At 44.5% G+C, this 18,217-nt stretch overlaps 1 protein-coding gene across 7 annotated transcripts in view; it reads right to left on the reverse strand.

Annotated features, from left to right (window-relative positions):
- SLC4A10 (solute carrier family 4 member 10) overlaps positions 1-18,217 on the reverse strand; it is a 229,573-nt gene that overhangs the window by 138,115 nt on the left and 73,241 nt on the right. For all 7 annotated transcript variants that reach the window (XM_077319908.1, XM_077319911.1, XM_077319907.1 and 4 more), the window contains exon 2: positions 9,480-9,561. In XM_077319908.1, the coding sequence (XP_077176023.1) occupies positions 9,480-9,561 (82 nt within the window). The remainder of the gene's footprint in view (positions 1-9,479; positions 9,562-18,217) is intronic.

An 18,217-nucleotide genomic window follows, 5' to 3' on the forward strand; every position in this document is an offset into this window, starting at 1 on the left:
TACTGGGAAGGCAAAGCAGGGTTGGTCTTGGTTAGTATGTGGATGGGGGATCTCCAAGGAATATGGTGTCACTCTGCAGAGGCAGGAAATGACAAATCACCTCTGAACATCACTTGAAAGCCTATAGCAGTGGTTCTCAACCTGGGGGTTGGGACCCCTTTGGGGTCGAATGACCCTTTCAGAGGGCTTGCGGCAGGGCGAGCAACTTGGTCGGGGGGGGGGGGGGTAAAGTAGAGCGTTGGTCTGTCTGGAGCAGCGGAAAAGAGTGATCGGCAAGGGGTGGGATGGTGGGACAAGAGGAAGAACTGAACTGAGAACCCCCAGGAAAAAAAACAATTTATACACAATCCTGAACAATGGATCTTGTCAGCTGGTCAGTTTCGGTTTAATTTCTGTGAAAGAACACTTGCATAGTTTTATGGTTGGGGGTCACCACAACATGAGGAACTGTATTAAAGGGTCGCGGCATTGGGAAGGTTGAGAACCCCTGGCCTATAGGGTTGCCCTAAGTCAGCTGTGCCTTGAGGATCGCAATGTAAAGTTTCTAAATGGATGGCTGCTTCAGAGGACGAAGTTCCTGATCACAGCACAGACATAATCCAGGAGATACGTGGATTTCCATGCAATGGAGCAAGTGCACATAATTCCAAAACACATGTGCAGGCCATGATTAGGATTCTCATAAGAAGAAATGTTCCAGATTAGATGGAGCGGTTGAATTCAGAGCCAGCAGGGAATCCTGCAGCATTAAGGAAAACAGATGGATGCAAAAACTCTGACATTTATTTGACAGGGAGTACAGACCAGGGACGGATTGGTCAGTAAGGCCACTGGGGAAGACCCAGAGGACACCCTGGCCCTCACCACATGCAAGGTGGGTGGGAGACAGCAGCCTCTGCCTTGCCTAACATGGCTTGCTAATACATTGTGCTCTATGAAATACTCTACGATTTATGCTGCACAATTAAGACACTGCAGTTGCAGTTGCCCCTGAAACACTCTGTGCATTCAGAAACTTGAGTCTGACATTTCCTAAACTCTGTTTACAAAGAGAGTGCTTGTAGGGGCATGGGGAAAGTCTGTGGGTGTGGGTGGGTGTCTGTGGGTGTGTGTAAAAGTGGAAAACTAGGCCCAAGATGGCCCTCAAACAGACTGTGCTGTGGTAACCAATACACGTGGCATGTGCTTTATTGTCTCCATGCAGCTGGCCTCTTTCTTCTGCCCTCCCAACTGGTGTTCTGAGCAAAGGGGAAGTGACCCTGACCATTGGGACTTATGAGCTTGGCCAACAATGATGTCACTAAGAGCCAAAGCAAAACTGGGAACAAAAAGCCAAGAAAGAGCAAAAAAGGGCCAGAGTCTCTGTGACATCTTCATCAGCCCAATAAAACTGAAGACTGGACCTTGAAGGGTTCTATCTTCATCATCTTCAACCAACCTTTTCCCTCTAGACGGTCTGTAGGGCCTTCTACCGGTCCGGCCAATTTGACTTTGCTATAAGTCTGTGAACTGCATGAATATCGGTAGTGCTTTGTTGTAATCAACAAAGTTTTATTTCATTCATAATAGATCCTTGCCTGGGTCCCTCTGTCTGCTCACTGCCAGGTCCTAAGCACAGGGTACCAAAGGGCCACAGATGAAATTTTGTACCAGACAGGTGTAAGCCAACAACTGCAGGCCAAAATGGGGTGGATGTGCTCCAGCAGCGAAAGCTCCACGAGAGACAGGAAATTACTTTATTCTTTGTCCCCTATCCCTTCTAGCAGGGGGCAGGGCACTTTTACGGGGCCATTTTTTTTTTGCTCTCAGTCCTCCCTGTACCAAGAGCCTCTTGTGGCGCAGAATGGTAAGGCAGCAAGACATGCAGTCTGAAGCTCTGCCCATGAGGCTGGGAGTTCGATCCCAGCAGCCGGCTCAAGGTTGACTCAGCCTTCCATCCTTCCGAGGTCGGTAAAATGAGGACCCAGCTTGCTGGGGGGTAAATGGTAATGACTGGGGAAGGCACTGGCAAACTACCCCGTATTGAGTCTGCCATGAAAACGCTAGAGGGCGTCACCCCAAGGGTCAGACATGACCCGGTGCTGGCACAGGGGATACCTTTACCTTTTACCTCCCTGTTAGCAACTTATGCCAAGAACTTGAACATTCCGACAGGCAAACATTGGCTCCCATCCGCTAGCTTCCCTATTTGCAAATGCACACTTGCCTCTTGTCTTCCTATACTTCATTCACCGTTGAATCTGTTTGTAAATTAATCAGAAGGTGAAAGCAAAGAACAAAGAAAAGAAAAGACAGTATCTGGGGGTAATTATCCTCTCTTGATGTGCTCTTTCCATACTTCTATTTTAAAGTGTTGTTGTTATTTCAGGTTTGCAGAAGTAACCCAACATGCTCAGCAAGGGGTCACTGCTAGGATTCCCTGGCTCCACAAACAACAGTTGTTGATGTTCGATAATAGCTTGATGTTGGTAACAGCTTCCGAAACAAGAGGTGTGAACAAGCCCTAACAGGTACGGGAGACTTGTCAGACTTGCGTTGTGCTTTAAAAGTACACCTCACTAGACTATTTATAACGCAGAAAGAAAAAGTGTTTCAGCCGAAGTGTTGCCCCAGCTCCAGCAAGATCCAAAACGGAACCTGTTTTAACTCTAAGGAAGCGGCACACAACTATCTGCGTAAGAAGCTTTTCACATGCACCAGTCTCTTTCTTTCGTCTGACATGGCTGGGCATCGGTGCTCAGAACAGGTCACTGTGAAAAAAGCAAACTTGAACCAAATCAAAGCTTGACCGCGTGAACCTGCCTTCCGTGGAGTCAAACCAGGGGTCTATCAAGGTCAGTACCGTCCGCTTAGACTGGCAGGGAATCTCCAGGATCTCAGATTAAGGTCTCTCACGTCACCACCTGCTTGATCTGGGAACGAAGACAGCACAGTACTGAGGTACGATATGGTACCACAAAGGACCCTCAATAGTACCACGGCAAAATAAAAAGTTTATTTTTTTAATTCTGCTCTCATTTGGGCAGGTTGTGCCACCCCTTCCCAAAGTGGCTAATGACTGGCCTGGAAGGGGTAGGAAGGGAAGTGGCCCTAGCCATTAAAAGTTTTGCCCTCTGAGGCTCTTTTCACTTCCGGGTGGGACGTGGCAGGGAGGCGTGGCCAGCTGAACTTTTCAAACCTGGCTCCAATCTGGTGGAAAGCTCTCCCCGATTAGACCAGGGCCTTCTGGGGCCTTCAACAATTCTGGAGGGTCTGCAAGACTGAGGTGTTCTGCCAAGCCTATGGCTGAGGCCAGGAAATTAACACAAAGGAAACACTGGCCTTCCTGCCCACAACAGAGCAATGTGTCATCCACAAAATACCAACTCGGCCAAAAGAAATGGGTTCCCTTTTATAAGGTTTTTAATGGAGGCGGTTTAATAATATAATTTAATATATTTTAATTTAAAGCCAGGCTGAATTCTGGACATTTTGGGAGGGGGGGGATCACTTGAGCATGAAATTGGGGTCACTGTGGGAAGGCAGGTAGTTGTGAGTTCCTGCATTGTGCGGGGGGTTGGACTAGATGACCCTGGAGGCCCCTTCCAACTCTATCATTCTATGATTCTGTTTATCAATGTGAATTATTTACTTGTATATGCCTTGAGCCAACCGTGAACCAACACAGGTGGGCAGGCTATAAAAATAAAGTTATTATTATTATCACTTCCTGAGACCTTGAAGCCTGAAAAATATTTCAGTGCCCCTCCATATTCAAAAGTTTGAAAAGGGCTGGCATAAACCGATCTTGTCAGATCTCAAAAGCTAAGCACGGTCAGTACTTGGATGGAAGACCACCAAAGCGTCTGCGTTCATACAACTTGGTCCTTTCAATGAGAGATCCTGGGGACTGAACCTGACCTTTGGTATGTCAGGAAGATGCCCTGAGTCGCAGTCCAATTTCTGACTCTATTATCCCTGTATTTCTATTACACCAACGAAAAGTTTTCACACACATTTATGACGGACCTGTTCACAAGTTACATTGAATGCCCCAAAGAAAGCCAACTGGCTTCAACCAGGCCCAGGGCCTTCTCGGCCCTGGCTCCTGCCTGATGGAATGAGCTCTTGGAGAACATCAAGGCCCTACTGGAACTATCACAGCTCCATGGAGCCTGCAAGATGGAGCTCTTCCAGCAGGCTTATGCTGGAGGCCAATTCGGATGAACAAAGGACCTATTTTAATTATTTTAATGTTTTTAACTGTTACTGTATTTTTAACAATGTTGTAAACCGCCCTCATACATACATACATACACACACAAACACACACACACACACACACACACACACATACATACTATTCCGAGTGTACACTTAATTTTTCCTCATGCATGTGTTACGTTCAGCGTATGTACAGCTGAATGCGCTATTCAAACCCCACATTTATCCAGGTATTGGCCCCCAGTTTTGTTTGGAAATTGGATGCGTGTTAGTTCTTTCTTACGAGCAGGATGCATGCGTGCTCACTGTAACGTGTGAATCAGGCTACTGTTCCAGTTACAGCAAACTGACTATTAATAAATGAGATCGTAATTCAGATCTCCGTTTCCCCTCCCCTCCCCACTTTTTGCTAAGGATAACACCAAAGGTAATTCACAGAAATGAAATGCACCATTCAAATAGTGCGAAGATGCGTGGAAACGATGCTAGGTCTCTGTCCAAATACATCTGTGAGCGGCAGAAGGTTGCTCATCTGCTCTTCAAGTGATCCCCTTTCTCAGACGCACAGTTGACGAGCGCTGTCAGTTCTAAACCAAATCATTGTGCAACGAGGACATTTGTGAATGCGATAGACTGAGACCAAACAATTTTCATCTGATGACAAACTAACAGAGTCTGGCTTTGCAAATAAAAAATGCTCTTCCGATTCCTCCAGGAAATCACACATCTGAAAGATCCAACTCACTACGATGTTAAAATGGCACTCAAGAGCAGGGAAGAACCAACTGCCTTGGAGATTGGTCTTTTCCAGTGGAGAGGGAGTTCTCTAGGCTCGTTTTCTCTCAGACAAGGAGCCTGAATGACTTTTCCTCCTGTGATATCTTCTTTATTTACAAATTCATATGTGAAACATGATTTAACAAATAAGACTACTTGCGGACAGTGAAAATTCACCACCGGCTAAACTTCAGCTATATGAACAGACAGCTTTTAACCTACTTTAACTAATTTTAAAACCTAATTTAATCTACGTATGAATGTTTTACTCTTTATAATCTATTGATTGATTTGTATTGGATGTTTGATTTTGTTTTTAGCCACCCTGAGCTCCGCCCTGTTGGCATTTGGCAGATCTTGAAGTCATCTTCTCTAATCCCAATTTGAGCACGTTAGGATTATCTAAATTCCTTCAATAATATGTCCTATTGAGGACTATCAACTGATTACCACGAACCAGTGCTAAGTAATTAGCTTAAACATAAGACCAGGGGTAGTCAAACTGTGGCCCTCCAGATGTCCATGGACTACAATTCCCATGAGTCCCTGCCAGCAAATGCTGGCAGGGGCTCATGGGAATTGTAGTCCATGGACATCTGGAGGGCCGCAGTTTGACTACCCGTGCATAAGACGGTCAACCTTTGACTCCAACAGGGAGGCTGTGAATCGTACCATGAATGGACAACAGCTGAGCTTCCCCATGTTCAAAGGTGTCAATCCAATGTCAACCGATCCCCCAGCCTGTCTGTTTTGTGCTGAACAGTCTCTGAAAACCACTGGAATGCATCTGCATCAGATGTTTTGCCAAACTACACACATGCAAAGACACTGCGAGTTCAAACCAACCAGCAGCCATTACTATGGACTTACTTAGACAAACGCTGACAGGTAGCATTTTATGAAAAGACAGCATTTTGCTGTGACAGATTTATATAATTTGTGATTGCTCTAACTTTCAATTTAAGCAGCTGCCTGCTGAGCGCAGCAATCACACAGAACTCAACAAAGATCGTCCAAACATCATCCTCCCTATTCCAAATGAGTGAAAAGGACACATGGTAGATGGGTGGGTGCTCAAGCATCGCTAAACGCAACATGTAGTACGTACGACATTATCTTTCCAAAAATGCCGTTTTCACAATGGTGGTAGAAAGTGCCATCAAGTCACAGTGGACTTACAGGACTTACAGGCTCGACTGGCTTTTCATGGGAAGAGATGTTTGGTTGGTCATTGCCTGCCTCTCCACGGAGGTCTTCCATCCAAATGCTACCCAGGGGAAAACCCGGTTTGCTTCTGAATTCTGATAATTCATGATTAGGACCTATTATTTGTGTTGGCTGGCAGTGCTGTGCGCCCTTGATCAGTTCCCTGTCTTTGTGGCTTGCTTGCTGAGAATAAACCAGGCATCGTGTCAAAGGAAGAAACCAGCACAGAAACCATAGAAACCGCTACATTTAGACGGAATTGCATTGGGAGAAGCTCAAATTGACTTCTTGAATTTGCCCACCTCATTACAGCAACACCAGAGAACTCCTTTCCTCATATAGAATTACCTGTCAGTATCAGATTTCTGCTCTTGCAAGGGCAAATCAGGAAAGGTTGCATCCTCATCCCTCATCCGCTCACCAGGTTGAAGCACCTTTACAAATAGCTCCCAAACATTTTGCTGGAACAGGCTGTTGATCTGAACGACCATCTGTTCTGCCTGGATGGAAGATTTGGATGTAGCTACCAGACATGTCTGTCCAAGTGATAACTACACAAGAACACTAAATAAAAGCACAAAGCTTCTGTCTATGAAAAATGTTGTGCCTTGAAGCAGGCTGGGATACCAGCTGAACTGCCAACGAGAAAACCATGGAGTCGATACCCTGGAGTGGCATACCTGATTTGACAGTCCCCCATCTAAACACAGGTAGTGGAGTAGGCTGCATTCAGACAATCGCACACATTATATTCAGTTCAGTCCAATTATGGATCCACGTAATGTGTGGTAAGGCAGCTGACATGCAGTCTGAAGCTCTGCTCATGAGGCTGGGAGTTCAATCCCAGCAGCCGGCTCAAGGTTGACTCAGCCTTCCATCCTTCCGAGGTCAGTAAAATGAGTACCCAGCTTGCTGGGGGGTAAAATGGCAATGACTGGGGAAGGAATGGCAAACCACCCTGTATTGAGTCTGCCATGAAAACGCTAGAGGGTGTCACCCCAAGGGTCAGACATGACCCGGTGCTTGCACAGTGGATACCTTTACCTTTTCAATGTGTGAATAGAGACAGAAAGCTGAGCTATGAATGAGCAGTTCCCTGGATCACACCTTATCTTCCTAGCTAAAGTGCTACTTCAACTTCTCGAACTCTTTCATGTTGATAATTCAACATCGTCTTTCATTTCAGTTTCATGCTGTTCAAAATGGCCTAATAAAAAGTTAACGCTTTAGATGTTTCATTTCTCAAGAGTAAAATCTTAGAGTTCGGATTATGCTGAACTAATTCCATACAGCCTGAAGCTTGTCCTTATGAATGATTTAAAATACGCATCTCCCACCCTTTTTAGCTAGGACAAGTGTCACATGCAGCTGATAAGAATCTGTGACAGATACAGATTCGTATTTGTAACTGGATTCAACCCCTTGAAAGAAAAACTTCACATTAGTTACAAAAATTCTCACAAAGGGTAAGTCTGACATTCCTTGAGAATGTTTACATTCAGTTTGTAAAGCATTTCATATTTTATTAGTAGTCCCTTCACGTATTATAGCCCACAGATGCAAAACCCATTTTTCTCTCTTTTTTCTTCTCACACCCTGACAATTCTATTTTTCTTGTTGAGGAAGCCGTATAAACTTCCAGAAAGTACTGTGTGTCATAAAGAACAACATCCCCATTTATTCAAGAGAAAAATAGTCTCTAGATCTCTCGCCTCACAAGGTTATCAACCAGGGAATGAAGCTGTAAGGAAGAGACAGATTTTTCTTCTGGAACATAACAGATTATTAGACTCCTCTGACTTGAAAAAAACCTCAGCATGGCTGAAAACTGTAGTATTTCACAGTTAAAAGAGGACTACTGAACCTATAACCACTGTAATGTTAAAAGCATACTTCCTGGGGGGGGGGGACTTTTGGACAAATAATTGCTCATTACCTGATGGTACTTCTATTTTTACCCACAAAAGATAAACACAGAGGGATAAAATTAAAATAGTACATTTACAAAACCAGTTGTGCAGAGTAGTAATCAAAGAAAACAATTTGCAGCTACACCAAGGGGATATAGAACGCCGTGTGATATAAATAAAGTTTAATTGGGTGTAAATACAAATATATGCTTACAGGCACCTGGCTTGGGAAATTATATGTACAGAAATAGTCCATAAAGATAATGAAAGGGACTTTTTAAAACACACACACAAAGATTCATATTGGTGGATTAGTGACAAGTTTCAGAGATGTTTTCTGCTCCTTTCCAACTGTCAAATCTACATTTTATTTGTTCACTGGCAGGGGTTCATGGGAATTGTAGTCCATGGACATCTGGAGGGCCACAGTTGGCTTTCAGAATCCAGGTAAAGGTAAAAGGTAAAGGTATCCCCTGTGCAAGCACTGGGTCATGTCTGACCCTTGGGGTGACGCCCTCTAGCGTTTTCATGGCAGACTCAATATGGGGTGGTTTACCAGTGCCTTCCCCAGTCATGACCGTTTACCCCCCAGCAAGCTGGGTACTCATTTTACCGACCTCGGAAGGATGGAAGGCTGAGTCAACCTTGAGCCAGCTGCTGGGATTGAACTCCCAGCCTTATGGGCAAAGCTTTCAGACGGCTGCCTTACCACTCTGCGCCACAAGAGGCTCTTTCAGAATCCAGGTACAAACCCTTATTTCTACTACAGTGTTTTAACACAGCTATTTTTAGTGAGACACACAAACCGGCCAGCTTATGTGTATTTTTAAGTTTCTGAGGAGATGGGGGGTGGTTGGGACTGGATGGCCCTTGGTAGTCTCTTCCAGATCTGTGTGATTCTGTGTGATTCCCCCCCCAAAAAAAAAAATCCCAATGGAGATAAGGAGACCTTGCCGTTTTACAATTGCCTCTGCTGTAGAGGGCTGGTTCAGAGATAAGACAAGACCACTACTGTGACTCAGCCCACAAACACTCTTCAGCTTCTTGTTTGTTTTGCCAGTTCCTAGTGTCTGTGCCACTGCTCTTCCCTCCACCTCCTTTGTCAGCAACCCTGTTGGTATTCCTGGAGGCCTCCAACTCAAGGCAAACCCACATCACAAACCCGCTTGCCACTGATTCACAGCAACAGAGAGAGATCTTCAGCCACCCTTGGCACAGCGAGCAGTTCCTGAGCCATGCTCCCCCGTGCCAACAAACAAGTTTTGAAAACTGGGAGATGATTTCCATCACTCACACAGGGCCATGCATGCATTTTTGAAGATGACATTCAGCCAGCTCATTCAAAAGAAACTATAATATGACATAGAAATAACAAGTTCTCACCTTCCAAGTCTTCTTTTTCAAAGTGGGTTTTGAGAATGGAGCGTGTCCCGCCCCTGTCCACTACCGCCTCTTCATCGTTTCTCTACAAAATAAAAGCATTGGAACACGTAAGGCTTTTGCTACGCTGCCACCGGTCGCCAAACCAGAACAATGCAAAGTGCGAGTTATTTTTACAGGTCTGATCTTCCATCAGAAACCAAGATGGAAACAATTAATCCTGCTAATGCTTTCACATCATACACGGTACCATCTCTGAAAACTGGCTTCCACCAGAATGAATAGCAGATCAATCAAACACAGAGAAAGCCAACATTTCCAGGAAGCAATCATGAGTTGGCAAAAGTATGGAAGATAATACAAAGGATATCATGCTAAAGAACTGACACTAGTAAAATATGGGGAGTATGCTCTCAGGAGAGATCAGGGCCCTAAGGGGTTTAAATCTGTTCCGCAGGGTCTGTAAGACAGAGCTAGTTAGGTCAAGTCCTAAACTAACACCCACCAAGATAGGCTGGTGTAACTGCTGGGAGGGAGGAGGAGGAGAGCTGGAAGAATCTGAAGATCGGCTCCTACCAACCTGACCCCTCCCATCTGGGAATTTTAGCTGGGGGACATTAGTGATACTATAAATGTTTAAAATTTTTAACATGTATGTTGTTTTGATGTTGTGACCTGCCCTGAGAGATACAGATGGGCAAGATAAAAATTAAAAAATATATTATTCTATTATTTTGTAGAACTTACATCTTCCACACCTTAACTCGGCACTTAGTCAAGGTTCCTTGATCTAAAGTTAAACATGCTGCCTAAAATTTCCACGGATGGAAGGGGGTAATTTTTGTTGATTCCGCCTTTCTTCAGTGGACCTTCTACTGCCCCCGAGTTATTCTTAAGAACAACTTTTCAAGGGGCATTTGGAGCTGCAGTAGTAATAGGGAAGTTGAGCTCTTTGGACAGAAATCCCTTCTATCTGTGGAAATCTGAAGCAGAAACTAAACTGTTATATTGCAGCATCTCGGGACTGAGAAATACACAAATAAGAGATGAGAAATGTCACCTCAGCAGAGGGTGAAAGGACATGGAAAGAAGCAGTGGTATGATCAATGCAGAGAGCCAGCTTGGTGTAGTGGTTAGGAGTGCGGGCTTCCAATTTGGCGAGCCGGGTTTGAATCTGCGCCCCCCCCCCCCACATGCAGCCAGCTGGGTGACCTTGGGCTCACCACAAATGATAAAACTGTTATGACCGAGCAGAGATATCAGGGCTCTCTTAGCCTCACCCACCTCACAGGGTGTCTGTTGTGGGGAGAGGAATGGAAGGTGACTATAAGCCGCTTTGAGCCTCCTTCGGGTAGAGAAAAGCAGCATATAAGAACCAACTCTTCTTCTTCTTCTCTCACCTTATTTTTCACCACCACAAATTGCCCACTCCCCAAAAGAATCTTCTGATAATAAACACTCTCAAAAAGTCACCTATAAACCAGAAGACCCACCAGCTCATCTTGTCTATACCACTCAAATCCTTGAAACAGCTGGGCAAGGAAAAGGGTCACAGAACCATGATATAGGCTAGATATCAGGAAAGAAAATTTCACAGTCATAGTAGTCACAGTCACAGGAGGTGGTGAGCTCCCCCTCACTGGCAGTCTTCAAGCAAAGGTTGGATACACAATTTTCTTGGATGCTTTAGGATGCTTAGGGCTGATCCTGCGTAGAGCAGGGGGTTGGACTAGATGGCCTGTATGGCCCTCTCCTACTCTATGATTCTATGATTCTGATGCTGGAGTGAGAAGGAGCAAGAAAGAGCTGAGACTCAGGGCAGGAGAGGAAACTAAATACAAACAACCAGTTTCCCAGATTTGTGTAAGTTTTCTGCAGATTGCCCCAACAATGAATCTTTGGCTTGATGCAAAAGGTCAATTTATTGAAAGTAATGCAGGTAAACCCAAATCAATATGTTGCCAGGACTGGCTAACAGCAAAGGTACTCTGTCTTATATCCCAGATCCCATGCCCACCCCTCTGGAATCCATGTTTAGGTGGGAGGACATCAAAAGACATAACAAATAGCACTTTGTGAAATCAACATGTCTTTATCAAGGACACCCTAGGAGAGTTTGGAAGATGGATGGGGGATGGTGTGAACACAAGCAGGAAAGGGCAAGGCAAGAAAAGTAGGCAGGGGCACCCAGCTTAAACTGCTAAACAGAAGGAAAGCTACAACTACATCCCAAAATGATTATAATCTATGGCAGAACGGCACTTCTGACAATTTGCTCATTTCTTGCATATATGATAAGGTGCTGCAATACAGATGACTATGGCTGATCCTGAATTATACACTGCTTACAATAATAGTGAATTTCCTCCATCCCTTATGTTCCCCACTGTTGCCCCCCGGCAAAGTCACGCATGGACCCCACCTTGCAGAGCTACCATCTGCTTGGCAATGCATCAGCAGCAGTTATGCTGCAGAACTGCAACAATCCTTGGAAATGGTAATATTCTGGCACTTCTCTTCCTGCTTTTCAAACTTGCATATATCAAGGGAAGAAGAAGAAGAAGAAGAAGAAGAAGAAGAAGAAGAAGAAGAAGAAGAAGAAGAAGAAGAAGAAGAAGAAGAAGAAGAAGAAGAAGAAGAAGAAGAAGAAGAAGAGTTGGTTCTTATATGCCGCTTTTCTCTACCCGGAGGCTCATAGTGGCTTACAACCTCCTTCCCTTTCCTCTCCTCTCCCCACAATAGTCACCCTGTGAGGTGGGTGAGGCTGAGAAAGCCCTGATATCACTGCTCGGTCAGAACAGCTTTATCAGTGCTGAGAGGAGCCCAAGGTCACCCAGCTGGCTGCACCCGGAATGCCAGATTAGAAGTCCGCACTCCTAACCACTACACCAAGCTGGCTCTCTGGAGGGGCAGTAAGGTGAGAGAGGCACTCAGCGGATAATCTGATATGGTTGTCTTCCAATCAAAAATATAGACGCAAGTCATCCAGCTTTGTTTCTGTACACATATCCTGCACTTTCCACTAATCATTTCACTGTACTTGCTGGTTTGGGACAGTCTTTCTGGGCATATTCTGCATTCCCCTATAAAAAACATTTTAAATTGCAACCTGATTTACGCTGTTGTTTTTGTGGGTCTGCATTCTGCAGGAAATTTTCGAATACAACAACCCTAGCCGTTCTACATCACCGAGAATCTAAGTCGTTGTATCTGCCTTGCCCCTCCCAATGGGCCTTCCAGTGTCTCCATGGTTTCTCATTCATTTTAGTACACCTCCCAAAGTTGCCATCTTCGGCTCCCACCCCTCCCTCGCCTCTGGTGACCATCCCATGTGGCTCTCCCAGTGGCTGTCATTCTACTCTGTGCCCTGCCATTCCAGAGTAGTTTATCTGAGTGTAATGGGTAATCCATTCCATGCTTTCTTTGCAACTGTTTTCTTACTATAATACATTTCAATGGAGCTCATGCTCCATTGGCATTCTTGCTGCCCTTTATTTCCAACAGCATCCCCCATGGTTTCCAATGGGCATTCTTGTCATTCAAGACACCATCACCTCACAAGTAAGGCACCTTTCTCGATCAGGATAAGCAAAAACATGCCCTCCCACCCGCAGCAGGCAGGACGCCTCAGGAAATGAGTCTTAGTGTGGACTCAAAACTCTTTGGATGTTCTGGAGAAGTGTTCACAAAACTCTTATGAATGACATGCCTAGAAAACTGTTCCACATATTCTATAATTAAATCCCGCTTTCCCAGTGGAAGGAATACAGCAGAACTGGAAACAGATGCTTTGCATGCAGAAGCTATCATCCCCTGATATTTACGGTTCAAAGATTTTGGATAGCAGAGGCTGGAAAAGACCTTTCTGTGCCTGAGATCCTGCAAAGCCGTTGCCAGAGTAGAGAGTACTAACCAATCTAAAACAATGGTCTGGCTCAGCTTTGGATATATTCAGCATGCTGTATTTTTTTTTTAATTAACCTTCCAAAAATCCAGCCAACGTCTTATTTTATTTTATTTATAATTCAGTTTTTATCCTGCCATTCCCATTGACTGGTTCATGGCGGCTAACAAATAATTTAAAAACTCACATTAAAACCCACCACAAAAGCATAAACCCCTTATACATAAAACATAACCAATCTAAGATGATGGCAGCTAAACTCTCCCTACCAGATAACACCTCATGGGGGGGGGGCTTAAAAGGGAGCCATGCCAATTTTGTTTGGTCAAGGGGAGGAGCTCAGATCTTAACCACCCCAGCCACAACCAAAGACCTGGCAGAAGAGCTCCATCTTGCAGGCCCTGTGGAACTTCAAAAGCTCCATCTGGATCCCCAGCTCACATGGAGCTCATTTTGCCAGGTCAGAGCCAGGACTGAAAAACCCCTAGCCCGTATTAAGGCCAGGCGAACTTTCCTCAGGCCAGGGACCTCCAGTACATTAGCTCCCAATATTTCTAAAATAATCCAAAAGATCAAGTATTAACAGACTAGTTGCATTTCTGTTTTCCAGGCAATTGTTCTATATTCCTAATAACATTCCTTTAGAGAATTGCAAGAACTGTCACTTCTAAAGCCAAAGAAAGGTGGCACCCAGTAGACCTTTCAAATGTTAGCAGTGAACGCTTGTACTCTCTGCTTGTACAGGGCTGTTTGTAAGAATGAGTCAACATGCATTCACTTTACAAATGAAACTGGGGGCCAATACCTGGATAAACTTGGGGGTTCAAACACACATTCAGCTGGACATATTGAATGTTACATGAGAATTACTTAAACGCACATATAAAGAACAGTCAAGGGCATACTGTACAGCAGGCTTTCTCTTGAAACCCTGGGTTTCTTGACGGCCCTGGGAGGGTTTCCTGAATGGGTGGGAGTTAATTAATTTTTTATATATACATATTTTCAAGGAGGTATGCCTGGCCTTGACCCAGGCCAGGGCCTTTTAGGTCCTGGCCCCAACCTGGTGGAAAGAGTTCCCAGGAGAGCTGAGGGACCTGGAGAAGCTTGCACAATTCCGCAGGGCCTGCAAGTTGGAGCTCTCCCATCAGGTCTTTGGTTGAGGACTAAGATCTACCGGACCCCTCCTCAGGCTAGGGATTACAGTGAACAATCCTCCCAAGGGGGATGGCTGCCAGGCAGAGAGGGCTCTACGGAGTACATCACTAATCTTGTTAGGTTTTTATGCTGGGTTTATGGGGTGGGGGTTTTAATGAGGTGTTATATACACTGTAACCTGCTTCCAGTCTACGGAGAGTGGTAGGCTAAAAGGTAACAAACAAACAAATGTGTTAAACATTTATCGGGTGATATGACCATATATGGTCATGTAAAAAAAAAAACCTTAGCCAATTAGGGGCCTGGAGGGGATGGGAAGGGGAAGGGCCTTGGGTGGGTACACAGCTATGCTTCCAATCATATTCTGTATGATTGCACCACTTCTGGGGTTTCTCAAAGCTTGAAGAATGTTTCAGGGGTTTCTCTGTAAAAAAAAAAGTTGAGAAAGGCTGCTGAACACAAACTGTACATACATTCATTGAACAGTGCTAATTAGAGCTTCAAAAGAGCTAAGGGCACATGAAAATCTATATTTTCAAAGTGGATGAGCCCATAAATGTGTCATGGGTTGTTGATATAAAGAAGCCCCTGATGACTGACCCACTGTGTCCCCCGACTGAGATATCCTGTTCCCTTCTCTTCCCCAAAACCGCCATCTGTTTGAAAGCACAGCTGAATTGAAAAGCATTGTGAATTTTATCTGCATCAACGAAACCTTTATTTTCCAAAGAACTTCCAAAGATGTTTGGGGGAGGGGGTTGTTTTGTGAAGCAATGAATCTACATTCTCCAAAAATTTACTTTTAAAATAGCCCTTTAAAAAAATCTAATGCTACTATGACAGTTTTCTATATTGAGGTTAGCGGATGGATGGACTCCTTTTGACTAGGGTTGGACCACACAGTACAGGATGTGCAACGAAGTAGAAAGCAATTAGTTTTCATTCCAGATTTATATCTTCCCCAGAGCCATGTGGCGCATACATCAGGACAGCTCTGCTCGCCCGCCTGCCTACTCAGTCTCCTGCCCTCCCTGTTTTTCTCCCTGGAAAAACTGGGAGAAGATTCAAAATGACTCAGTATATAATTCCCTCCCTTTGCTAAAATTTGAACTAATCAACTTTACCTTTGGGAGACCTGAGATGTCAATGAGAGCTCAGACCAGGCAGATCTTTACGACGACAAGCCAAATTCATTTACGATGGGAAAAGAGAGCTCATTCCTTGCAGTTAACCCTCAAGTAACAAGCCAATGTTATAAACAAGAATAAAATGACCAGATTTTAACATTGGTAAAGTGGGACACCACTGACTGGGGGGGGTGTTCTTAATTAAAATTTGGTCTATATGGAGCAACAAAAATTTTCACAGAATGCATAGAACGCAAAAATAGTATTGTAATATATATATTTTAAAATTTCAACATAAGTACAATTTGCCAGGTGCCCCCAGATGTCCCTCCAAAAGTGGGACAATCTGGTCACCTTAAGCAAGAACAATGCCTATCTAATACCCTTCACGGGGACGAACCAAGATGACACAGAACCCTGTGGAAGCTTTTGAGCTCACCAGAACTCTTAATCCTTTTTAAAAGGAAGGAGTGAGCAGATTTTTCAGGTCATAATCTGAAGACCAATGTCACTAGTAGTTTTTGTAATATGCTAAGGCAGGGGTAGTCAACCTGTGGTTCTCCAGATGTTCATGAACTACAATTCCCATAAGCCCCTGCCAGCAAATGCTGGCAGGGGCTCATGGGAATAGTAGTCCATGAACATCTGGAGGACCACAGGTTGACTATCCCTGTGCTAAGGAATGCAGCTTCAAGTTAGCACTGGAGTCAAGTTACAGCACTCTGTTTGGGAAAGAAGATGATCACTGGAATCCTTTGGCTGAGAAAATGCTTCTCAAATGCTAGGCAAGACACAGGAAGGAAACTCTTGAAAATCTTTCTATTAATAATGCCTGGGGTGAATTTACGAGGACACACAGGATATAAAGTCAACTGAAGCCAAATCAGGTGGATTTGCCTTGTGGAGAGGCAGCTTGGTATAGTGGTTAGGAGCACTGACTTCTAATCTGGCAAGCTGGGTTTGATTCCCCGCTCCTCCTCCACATGCAGCCAGCAGGGTGACCTTGGGCTCACCACAGCACTGATAGTCTCTCAGCTACCTACCTACCTCACAGGGTGTCTGTTGTAGGGAGAGGAAAGGGAAGGCAAATGTAAGCTGATCTGAGACTCATTTGGGTAGAGAAAAGAGGCATATAAGAACTAACTCTCTTCTTCTTTTTTCTTGTTTTTGTAGTCTGTGTGAACCAATAGGCCATCTTCAACTTTTTCCCACTTTAAACAAATATTTAAAATGTGATGTGATGTCACTACAGATATGTAGGAGGAGGGGGGGAAGTTAAATCAGTCCAAAATAACTTTGGTATGAATCGTGTTTCAGGTGTCAGGTTAAAAACACTTCTCTTTCTCCTGACGTTTCATTGTAGGGCACACAACAAGGGCCTGACTGTATTGTTTATAAGTGCTCTTGTATATTGTTTCACTGCCATTTTATGCTGATGTATAAAATGAGTACCCAGATTGCTGGGGGGTAAAACAGTAATGACTGGGGAAGGCACTGGCAAACCACCCTGTATTGATTCTGCCAAGAAAACGCTGGAGGACATCACCCCAAGGATCAGACATGACTCGGTGCTTGCACAAGGGATACCCTGGTGAACTAACTCACAGTGATTTTTGTTATTTTTAATATTTTATTACTAGGACTTTGTGAGCTGCCTTTAAAAAGCCAAAAATAAATAACAATACTGCATCCCAACTTTCAACAGGAGTCTGGTGGTACCTTAAACTTACTCCAAAGTTTATTATTATTTCTTGGTCTTTAAGGTGCCATTGGACTCCTGTTTTCTTTTGCCGCTACGGATTAACTAGGATAAGCAGAGGGTCCTTTCCAATGGTTTATTTTAGGCATTACATCAAGTGAGCCATGCTCAATGTATAATTAATGGCACAGAAGCTATTCTATGTCAGTCTAGTGTATCACTGCATTAAGCTGGCATTGGCTTAGTTCCCTAAAGATGCAGGGAGTTATTTTTAAACCAAACCATGCATTCACTTATGCAAAACAGAAGTGCTATTTCAATCACCCATTTTTTTCTTTATACTTCTGTGCATCTCGGAAAACAGAATAGCCAAGGAAGCAATGTTGGCATAGCAATTAACTCAGAAATGCCACACAACCTGATTAAAGTTTAGATAAAGGTTCATTTAGGAGAAAAGATAGAGGCAGAGTCCTAACTACATCACTCGCTAAGAGAGACTACACGTGAAACTTCTGAGAAGGAGGAAGCAGTTCTAAGGCCAATTCCGCACGGGCGGAAAAGGCCAGGGTGGCGTCAGTATGACATGGGGCTAATCCCCATGTCCATATGATGTTGCTGTCATTCTGGCCTCCTCCAGGGCCTGCCATAGATCAGGTCCTCATTTGGCGCACGCTGCAGGGGAGAATCCACATTCCCTTTTTGTGCTGTGGTGGCCAACAAGGCCTGTCCCGCAGCAGGCCTGTGTGGACAGGCCAACAGGGCTTGTCCCGTGGCAGGCCTATAGAGGCCAGGAGGAGGCAATCCCACCTTCCACAACTTTTTAAAAAACCTACCTCCTCCCCCCATGGCAGAT

The sequence above is a fragment of the Paroedura picta genome, chromosome 2 (assembly GCF_049243985.1).
Source record: "Paroedura picta isolate Pp20150507F chromosome 2, Ppicta_v3.0, whole genome shotgun sequence".
NCBI classification, from domain to species: domain Eukaryota; kingdom Metazoa; phylum Chordata; class Lepidosauria; order Squamata; family Gekkonidae; genus Paroedura; species Paroedura picta.